This window comes from Cyrtonyx montezumae, unplaced genomic scaffold, assembly GCF_038088225.1.
Source record: "Cyrtonyx montezumae isolate F1298 unplaced genomic scaffold, pur_monq_1.0 scaffold_8, whole genome shotgun sequence".
In the NCBI taxonomy this organism is placed as follows: Eukaryota; Metazoa; Chordata; class Aves; order Galliformes; family Odontophoridae; genus Cyrtonyx; species Cyrtonyx montezumae.
In genome coordinates, this window is record NW_027072089.1 from 69,309,889 (window position 1) to 69,320,130 (window position 10,242).

The window sequence follows — 10,242 nt, forward strand, 5'->3', positions numbered from 1 at the left end:
AGCAAGACTCAAACGCTCAGGATGGGAACTAGCATCATCAAATGTGAGCCTGGGGAGATGATCAGCTGGATCAGATTTATGCAGAGCAGGCATAAATATATCCACTGTTTCCATTGGGTACTTGCAAGGGTAGCCACATCTATGCAACTCCAAATGCTTATTCATTAGGTAGACTTAAGAACATCAGCTGAAACAGATTTGTTTCAAATGAATGCATCTAGTTCATTTGATTTGTGAACTGAAAGAAAATCCATTTGAGTAAAACACCACTTTTGTTTGTTTTTAGAAAGAATAAAGGGGGCCCATGAATTTGACTACTATACTAAGAACTACAGCATCTATTGATTTTTGGTACTAACAAAGTTTTCTGGTTAAGGTTACATACTTGAGTCCTTTGTGATGTTTTACTTGAGTAACCCAACTTGAGGCTGCTTAAAGGCACACTGTATCACCACGCAGATTTAACTACAAAAAGGCATCCAGTTACATCTAAAGTCAGGTTTCCCATCAGTACAGCTGATGAGAGTCCTTCTCTGTCCCTTTGTGTGTGCACAGATGAGCCTTTCTCACATTACCAAATAAATATGACAGATACAGACACATCAAACTCTAGGCAGGGTGTTACAACTCACCCCTTGACTTCATCCCAGTCACAATTCCAGTTGGTGGCTTTGCTTCTTACTATTGGATTTCCATCTACCTCATCACACCCAGGTGCTCAGGCAGATCCATGGCCTACTTTTCTGAAAAGAAGGTCGCATCAGCTCAAAAGAGAATTTGGTGGCCCTGCTTTAGAAGACTCCAGATAGGCAGGGAGCTCTAACAAGATACCCTCATCTCCACTGCCAACCCTTAAATGGGTTCTGGGAAGCCATGGATCCTGGCTCCACCCCTTCCAGTCATTCAGTTGCACTGCATGCACCTGAGCTCCCTTGGGTTGGCCCTGCCTTCCCACCAGGTGCTCAGTCACCGGTTCAAGCCATGACTTAGCATTTCCTCTACAAAAGCACAAAGAAAATTCAAGCAAACCGTAAAGGAAAAATGTATCTGATACGAGGGGTGGAGAAGATGGAGTAAGCCACATGTTTATGTTTCTTAAACTGATCTCTCATGGAACTTCTAGAGTTTTACATTTAGTATAATTGTTTGGTTTCTTTACGCCTCTATTTTCCATTATTTATTTATTTATTTAATGTAAAGCTCTGTCATAGTTGAGGAAGCCAGATTCTCAAAATGTGATTTTCTGCTGCCGTTTCACTGTGTGCTTAGTAACCCCTTTACAACCTGAGCCTGGGGAAAAAATGAATTATAAACACTTTCGGAAGTGTGTTAAATTAGTTTATTTTCTTCAACTTGGTATCTACTTTTTTTTTTTTGCTGTTTGTGTGAGAGTTTTTTTAAATATATGTTGGGTTAGATGTCATTAGTAATGACAAAGCATAGTAGTTCCGCCCTGTATTTCAAAATTATATCATAGTTATGGGAGACATATTCTTGCCAGAATCCTGTGGAGATTCTTCTTAGCATCTGCAATTTCAGTATTTTTGTAATTTGTACACACGTATGTTTCAGTTGTCGGTGACAAAAAGCAAGATGTTATCCCTGTCCATGAGACTTGACAGATGATAACTCTACTGCTGGAGAACATAGTTTTAATCGATGCACCTAAGTCATTGTGTGTGACTCAAGCTCTAAATTAAGGTAATTATGACTAACATTCTTTTCAAATGTCAGTGCAGAATGGAAAACACTGGAGGAAGCCACGTGCTTGGAAGAGGAGTAATTCTAAAATGGCCCATCTGAAATCCCGCATTTTGAGACAAGCAGTTGTTGAATGAAAACCCTAAGCCGTTCTGTTGACTCTCTGACTAGCGCTTCTCTCGACCCTTGGTTGCAGGCTCTACACATCCACGCTAGCGCGCGTGCTCCCTGCTGGTGCGCTGGGGCATTGCCATTTTGATTCCGCGCGACGCCGGGCGCCCGGCGCGGCCATTGGCGCCGCCCGTGCGGACGGGGGGGAAGGAGCGGGGGAGGGAGCGCGGAACCCTTCCGGGGAAGCTGCGGGACCGTGGTGGGGCGGGACCGGGAGTGCAGGGCAGGTGAGCGGCTGCAGCACGGATGCGCCGGTGTTCCTCGTAATGAACTTGGTTCAGCGAGCCCGGTTAGTGAGCAGAAAGAGCAGCCTACAGAGGAAATGAGAGGCATACGTAATGCAGAAGTGCTGGGAGACCTGAAGGGAGAAGTAGGAGTAAATCGCTTGTGACATGTGGTGATGATCCTAGAGATTGGGAAATACCTCTGCTCGTGTCTGATAATACTTCAGCAATGGAGGCAGCCGTGGACAGGTAAGGATTTACTTTTTTCATAGAGAAACTTTTTCTGCTGCTTTCACTATATATAAACTCCAGATCAGTCTTTGTTGTTGGCTACCAACTTCTTATTTCATCATAGCGTTTTCAAGGTATATATTCTTCAAGGTAGATATTCTTAAAATCGTTCACAAATCCCAATGGACCTTAATTTCTGGTGTGAAATAAGATTAGCTATGGAAATTGAGATTTGTCCAGTGCACTGCAGCAGGTTAAGGACCTGGGATATGCATCACTGAGACATCTCAGCAGGTGATACTCTCTTACGGAGAATTGTGCTTAATGTCTACTTCATTATTTGTTTCTCTTTTTAATTCATTCTTTGGTATTGTTAGAAATCAAATGTCAAGCACCTGCTCAAAACTTTAGTAATGACTGAACTGTGGTTTGGTATGACTGCACTGTATATGACAGTTTTCCAGTATTAGCCTGTATTTGACTGTGTTAGGCATTATTCTTGTTCTCAAGGGAAATATATGCAAATGGGTTAGAAATGTTACTTGTTATTTCTTCCTAAGAAAGCAGATTTAGATGTAGATGAGAGTAATTCAGTTTCCACCTGGTGACACTAGGAAGGATTCTTCCTTGCAGTTTCCCTAACTGCTTGTACTCTTTCAGTCATATGAGAGGAGGCAGGATCACTGGTTGTTGCTCAACCTCAGTGGAATATAGACATAAAGCCCTGATCAGCAATGCATTTGTAGTTGTGTGCACGGATGTAGTATTTATGTGTATATGACAAGGCATTGTGGCTTGTCAAAGTGCTCTGTAATCCCCATGCAGCTGACAGAAGAGAATTCCAGGCAGTTTCACTACTAACACTGGTGTTGTAAGGAAGTGTTTAATGAATATGTGTAAGACGGAAATCAAATCAAACAGCTTAAAAGATTAATGACAGTTGTTTGTACTGTTCCGTGCTGTGTGATGCAGTGAGGAGGACATTTGTCATGATGCAGAAGAGAGAGACAAATTGCTACCCACTTGCAATACAAGCTCTTCAGGTATGTTTGACCTCTGTTTTACTTCAAATATAGTGCCACGGTTAATTGTGGAGCTAACTTGCAGTGATTTCACAGCTTCATTTCTAGGAATGTGCAGATACCTGTACAATATCACGATGGTAACACTGTGTACTTTTGACTCACAAATAAGTCACTTTTATGTGAAGCTAGTTGCTCTTAGCGTATTTTTTCTTGTGCTGTTGTAGATATTTTATGAGATAATATGAGGTATAGCCTACATTCTGGCTCTTGCGCTTGAGAATTACTGATTTATAGTCCTTATGCTATAAACATGGTATGCATAATAAAAATGCTATAAATCCCTATGCCATCTGTTGTTGAGTTCCTTTGATGATCTGAAGTCCTATTTGTTTTGGAATGAAGGCTGTTGGAATTCTGAGAGAGGTGTATTTTATTTTTTCTTTCTGGCTTGTTTATTAGGATCTACTGTCTTCTTTTTATTCAGTTTGACTGCAGAATGCAGAGTAATTTTCACTGACAATTTTTCTTAGCAGAAAAATTAGAGTACCTTACTAATTTCTGCTCTTTGCCAGATAATATTTTTTAGAAGACAGAAGAGTGTTCTCTATTTTATTGAACTAAATAGTTGTTTTTGTTCATTTGTCATTTTCAGAGCATATAGTTCCTCCCCCACCAGTGTTAATTGCTCAATAGTAGCTATATGTTGTGGTGCCAGACTCTTAAGTGATTTTGATGTGATAATGTGTATTTAGAAGTGCGAGTTATAATGTTTTTCTGTTCTGTTCTATGTTCTGCTTTGCAGTTCATCTTAGTATAATGTTGCAAATTCTGTATTGACAGAATGTAAATTAAGTGTTGCACCTGAAGTGGACATTTTGGAGTACTGCAAAAGAGAATGGAGAGGAAATACACCAGCAGCAAAAAGGATGAGAAAGGTGAACATTTTATTTTCTGACTTCACTGGGCTTTTTGTTTTCATTCCTGTATTTCATAGATGGCTTTCTACACAAAAGATCTTAAAAACAGGAAAGATAATAGCAATATTTTTCAGTGTTGAGTCTTCAGAGTGGCTGGTAACTGGATGATGGTCTTGCTCATATTCATTCAGTAAGGCTACTCCTGAGAGTCTGAGATTTTAATCTGATGCTCTTTCTTCATTACTGTTTTCAGTTTAAATTTGGTTTATTTCCATCAAATAGTAATCTTAAAGGCTATTGAAATGAGAGAAGGAAGTTAACTGAAGTTGGTGAATCACTTGATTATTAAGGCGGAGAACTTTATTGGGTAGAATCAGTTCTATTTTGTTTTTAATTTGTATTTTTTGTAAGTTGTTGATGAGTTTTCTTATATTAATCTTGAGCTGCAGCAGTAGAAAGTAAAGTAGGAGATTGGTTTGGGTGTTCTTTATTTGAATTGTGTTGTGCAAAAAATAGTGGTATGCATCAACAAACCTATAATGCTTTGTGTAAATCAAGAGATTGGTGAGAATGCAGATGTGGAGATTTGGATCTTGTTAGATGAGCTGAAAATACATACTAAGCTTCAGAAGCTGCATTTCAACATTGCTTCTTCTGTTACAAGAGTGTGTATGGAACAGCAGGGAGGGGACAAATGTGATGAAACATGTCAGAAATTTTTTGTGTAAATGCAGGTTTTCCCCTGAGGCAAAAACAGGCTGCATGTGACGAGCATTGGGTAAATGGCATAAACTATTGCTGAAACTTCTTGTTGTAATCATGCTGGATTTTTAGGTTTGTATTCCCGTGTGTTTGGGTTTTGTTTGAAACCTAAGTGGACTAGCTAGCCGTGTTTCAAAGATATTTCTGCTGTATAGTCAAATAAATGGCTCAGCCAGTTATCTACTTCAGTTTCATTGGTTTCTTGTTTGTTATTGTGCAGAACTGGGTAAGTTTGTTTTTTAAAGCAAAGTTAGAGACATAAGTAAGTCATACGTAATTCCAAAACATTTAGTTGATTGCTTTTTTTTTTTTTAATAGCATTACCATTTGCTAATGTTTTGATTCCTTTATGATAACAGTGCCTTGAAATATCTTATTCCAGTACAAAAAAAAAAAGACAGGAATCTCCTGGAAAGATTCCAGCAGAGGGACACAAAGGTGATAAAGGACCCAGACCACCTCTCTTATGAGGAAAGGCTGAGAGACCTGGTCTGTTCAGCCTTGAACAAAGAAGACTCAGAGGGGATGTGATCCACATCTATAAATATTTAAGGAGCGGGAGGTTGAACTCTCTCAGCAATGTGTGGTGATGGATAGAAGGGAAATGACCACAAACTCAATTGGTTGGACTCAGTGATCTCTGGAGGTCCCTTCCAGTCCCTACAGTTCTGTGATTTCCTTGAAACACTTTGTCAATGCTTTTGTGTTTGGATTTTTTATTTTCCTAGGGATATGAAGCAGTTGCACAGAAGTTTGCATCAGTAAGGCAAGTACGAGGTGATAACTACTGTGCTCTCAGAGCAACTCTGTTCCAGGCACTAAGTCAAGCTACTCAGTTACCATGCTGGATGCAGACTGAGAATTTTACTATGGTATGTGTCAAGTAGGTCTTCTGACTGTAGATGTTGTTTCTAACCTATTGGGTGACTTTGTGATCTCACAGTATTCCTTAAATTGAGAAGCGGTGGTGTTCTGTTGCACTGTAGATCCATAGCGATGGCTCAAAATTGGAGTTGAGTCCACATCTCTTTAGTTCCTAGTTTGTAATGTATAAATGTTATTATACTGACTGTAACATGGCTTGCTTCAGTGAGCAGACATAGCAGTAGCACATGAACAGTAGAAAAGACAGGTCTTATGCTAAAGTGTCATCCATTGCATCAACTAATCTTCAAGTTGTATTCTTCCCTATGAGGAACCTTGTCCCATAGTTCAGGGAGCTGTGTTTCCTGAAAAGAAAACAGTTTTTCCATTCTGAGCTAAATAGTTAGTGCTTCACCAAGAGTCATGGTTTGTCTGGTGGATATGGCATCTTTCATTGCACTTCTGTTGGTTCAGAGAAACTTTCAGTCACAGTCACTGCTGTCTACTGCTGGACTTTAAAAACAAATCTTGAGCAACTTAAGCTTCCTTTTCTCTCAGGTTATATCAGGGGATAATAATAGAGCAGTACTCTGTGAGCCAGCAAATATTACCCAACCAGTTGTGTACAGTTATGTTCATAGTATGTCATATTCAGAACAACACAAGGAATCATGTTCAAATGAACCATACAAATTGAAATGTTATAGTGCACAGTTCTTCCTTTCAAGATTTGTTACTTCATCTGCCTTTTCTTCTTCTGCTAACTTCCAGCTTCCTGAGAACTTGGTAAGCAGATATGACTGGATCAAGCAGTGGCAGCTAAAACAGAAACCGAGCAGGAGGATGGGAGAAATAAGTGATGAAATAAAAGAATATTTAATGCTACTAAGGAAGAAGGTTGGAAAAGTGTTTGTTTGTTCTTGGTCCTTGTTGAATGAGAAAAATGACCAATAGTTTTGCTTAAGGATGCTGTCACTAGTGAGGCAAAACACTGCATACTGCAAAAAAACAAAGAAAGACTGGTCTTCTCCTGCTTGCTTTGGCCCACTGCTGGAACTAGTATGCATGCGCCTGTGCAGAAAATTGTTAAAGTTTCAATGAAGAAGTCTATGTAGTAATGTTTTTCCTTCTGTTATTTTCTGTATTCATATGAAGAAGGGGTGTATATTACCAGTAAGTCTTGTTGCTGCTTTGAATAACTCATGGAAAGAGAAACCACAGGATAATGTTGAAGTAATTTCAAAGGAGTATTTGAAATACTTGTTTTTATTTGTGTGTTAACCTGGAATTGAAAACAGGGTGTCAGTTTTCCTAAGTAATACTCATCTACTTGGCTGTATTTTCCTCTTCACTTGCTCCCCAGAAACTGGAGTCAGAGTCTACCTGCGCAGCCTACCTCCTGCTACCAAAATGTGGCCAGACAAGCACAAAGCAAATATACATTTGAATAAGTGAAATGTAAAGAATGTGAAGGACATGGGGAAACAAAGAGCCTATTGCTTTTCTCCTTGACAGTATGTTTTCTTGTCTTGTAATGATTTCCAGCATTCCCCTATTTTGCTTTTATTGTGGACCAACTAAAGCAAAATCAGGCTAACCCAGTTTGACCTTGGCAGAGCAACAGCTGGAAGTATACTGTAGTTAGCATTTCTAAGAATGTGCAGAGCTTTTCACAGGTTAAATTCTGAGGGCTTGCACTGAACATCTGTCAGTTCACAAGTGGCTTCTTACAGCTCCTGCACAGCGACAGCTATTGATATGTGTTGTATGTTGTTTTTGTTCAACAGTGGAAGTGTATAAGTGACATCAAAGGTCCTGCTGAGAAACAAGAAGCTTGTGACAAATTGTTTAAAAATGAAGACGAGGAGTACAGTCTGTATGAAGCTCTGAAATTCCTGATGCTTAACACAGCCATTGAGTTATACAACAATGAGAAAAATGGAAGGAGAGTTCCCGTCTTCTCGAGGCTACTGTTTGCTCGTGATACTTGTAGCAACCCTTGTCAGTTAATGCATAATCACCTGAATCCAATAGGTCACAGTGGAGGCCTTGAGCAGGTAAGGAGAGATTGTTCTTAAAGTGTGTGGGTTTTTTGTTTCGAGTTCTCAGTTTCAAGTGGCTTAAGAAATCATCCATCCTTTGTTAGCCTGTCAGAACTTAATGCAACCTGGTCTTTGTTTGGGGAAAATTGTAATAGAACTGCTTCCTTTTACTAAAAGATCTTCCTTACAAACACTAATTTTGTGTGTCTTGTAAGATCTGGGTACCATTCTTTGGAAGCATGATATTCTTTGGATAGTAGCAATTGTCCTAATATTAAATTAACAATTAAGACACTGTAATAATGAGATGAAATCTACCACTCAAATAATGAAGAGATTGTGTGTAGTACATGTACTTGCTGAATTCTGACAATTGCCTTGTATATTGTAGAAAGTTACATATTGCATAAAAGCTCCCAAACAAAACCTAGCAGGTAATGAGATGAACAGCTCTAAAGACTGTAGGTAACATCCATTTAATAAAAACCTACTGGTTTGAATGCAGTACTTTAAAAACACTAAAGGCAGAGAAGTGTTATGTTTGTTTCATGTTTATTGGCTGAAATATCTGGTAACTAGCATAGACGAGACAGGCTACTGTTAAATTAGCTCACCTGTTGCAAAGAAAGCTGCTATGTTTTCTCTTAGCAGTGACTTTTTTTCTGTCCAGTTCGGTCAGTAAGTAAGTGATGTTATATATTCTCATGCTGACTAAACTTATTTATTTTGGTGGCAGTTGCTTGTATTAGCAGGTAACTTGCTATTCAGAACAGGGTATGCTTGTCATTGTAGTAGACAAGATGAAGAAGCTGGAAAATCTTCTCAACTCTATTTGATATCAACAGGTTTTCTGTCTACTGTTGATTGGTTAGGAAATCAGAGTACCCACAGAAAGAGAAAGGATCATTGCCTGAAACTGGTCCTTGTCTGGTTTGTTGACTTTATGGGATGAACACTTTATATCAAAGAACATCTTTCCTACCTGCCTGTAGCAGTGGGGAAGTGAGGTTCTCTGAACAGATGGCCATTTCCTAAGGAGCAGTATCTTACTGTCCCATTTCTGCAACCAAAGAGCATGGTAAGGGTATGGCATCTTCAAGCTATTTATGTGGCAAGTTAGTTATGGATGGCTTTAAGCATCAAGGTACTGAGCACGTGTATATGATTACATTTTTTTAGTACAAGTAACATCCAATTGATGTTGGTGCTTCTGTAAGAAATAGCTCATAAAGGACACTTTTAATTCTACATATTCTCTTTCTGCTTTGTTCCAATGTAGGTGGAAATGTTTCTCCTTGCCTATGCTCTGCAGTACACTATCCAGGTGTATCGACTGTATAAGTATAGTACTGATGAATTCATCACACTTTATCCCAATGATCCTGAGGAAGACTGGCCTGTGGTGACTCTCATAACTGAAGATGACAGACATTATAACATTCCAGTCAGAATGTACCAAGAAACAATGCTATAAAGGGGACTTCTGAAACACCTGTGCTTGTGGAGGTTTCCAGTGCTATTTTGAAACAGGATGATGATGAAATGTGTGTTATTAAACCTGCAACAACTTGAAATCCTTGTTTTAGAAGGTTCTGTCTTAAGCATAACTCAATAGAAGCTCTACAACTGTAGCTTCCTTTACTGATTTAAAAAAGTGAATACTTCCAGTCTTTTTTTAAGAGCTTGCTCTCAGTAGAAGTGCACAAATGATAGATATCCCTCTTTTAAGATGATGGGCAATGGGCTCTAGGGAGTTACCGATGAATGTAAATTTCTATAACAGCAAGCTGACAGTATCCTAACACATCTTTGTATAAATCTAGGACTGAAGTGTCTACTGTGGTTTTATGCTGGAAGCGAGGTACATATTTAAAAGTTCTCTAATACTCTGCTGTTTGTTTTCTAGACATGAGTATCTAACTTAGAGTCAAGAATCTGTTAATGCTGAAAATTAAGAGCTCTTCCCCTTTCAGCCCCTGAAAAAGATTATGACAAAGAGGAGTGTAAGTCTTGTTTGTTAGCAGGTCACAAATTCAAAACCTACACAGAACTGACTTTGGTTGTTGTAGCTGATGTGAGATAACCTCATACATACTAACTGAATCTGTTAACATTACTGTTTCTGTGATGTTAAGCTTTGCCTGTAACTGCTGTGGATAACACAGAACAAGTAGATGGCAGTACATTTTACAGTGGGACTTACTTCTCTGCTCTTCCATGGAGCATGTAGGCAGCACTGTGTTTCTGCTTAGGAGCATTCAAAGTTCTTTAAAAGAAAAACTAAAGGGGGCAGTGCTGGCACACC

At 39.1% G+C, this 10,242-nt stretch overlaps 1 protein-coding gene across 2 annotated transcripts; it reads left to right on the forward strand.

Annotated features, from left to right (window-relative positions):
- The first annotated feature begins 2,162 nt into the window (after positions 1-2,162).
- OTULIN (OTU deubiquitinase with linear linkage specificity) lies at positions 2,163-9,479 on the forward strand. 2 transcript variants are annotated; one of them, XM_065752346.1, is made up of 7 exons: positions 2,163-2,345; positions 3,300-3,370; positions 4,193-4,287; positions 5,760-5,903; positions 6,667-6,792; positions 7,683-7,952; positions 9,217-9,479. In XM_065752346.1, the coding sequence occupies exons 1-7, from the start codon at positions 2,326-2,328 to the stop codon at positions 9,409-9,411; spliced, it is 921 nt and encodes a 306-aa protein (XP_065608418.1). In that variant the 5' UTR covers positions 2,163-2,325; the 3' UTR covers positions 9,412-9,479. The 2 variants fall into 2 exon arrangements, with proteins under 2 accessions (XP_065608418.1, XP_065608419.1); XM_065752347.1 differs by lacking the exon at positions 2,163-2,345 and having other exon boundaries at positions 3,325-3,370; positions 4,155-4,287.
- Positions 9,480-10,242: the final 763 nt, after the last annotated feature.

Excerpts from the sequence above, each read along its gene's own strand:
- OTULIN (XM_065752346.1), top strand. The coding sequence starts at position 2,326 with ATGGAGGCAGCCGTGGACAG. Across the intron at positions 3,371-4,192 it reads TTGCAATACAAGCTCTTCAG|AATGTAAATTAAGTGTTGCA; the intron begins GTATGTTTGACC and ends CTGTATTGACAG. Across the intron at positions 5,904-6,666 it reads AGACTGAGAATTTTACTATG|CTTCCTGAGAACTTGGTAAG; the intron begins GTATGTGTCAAG and ends GCTAACTTCCAG.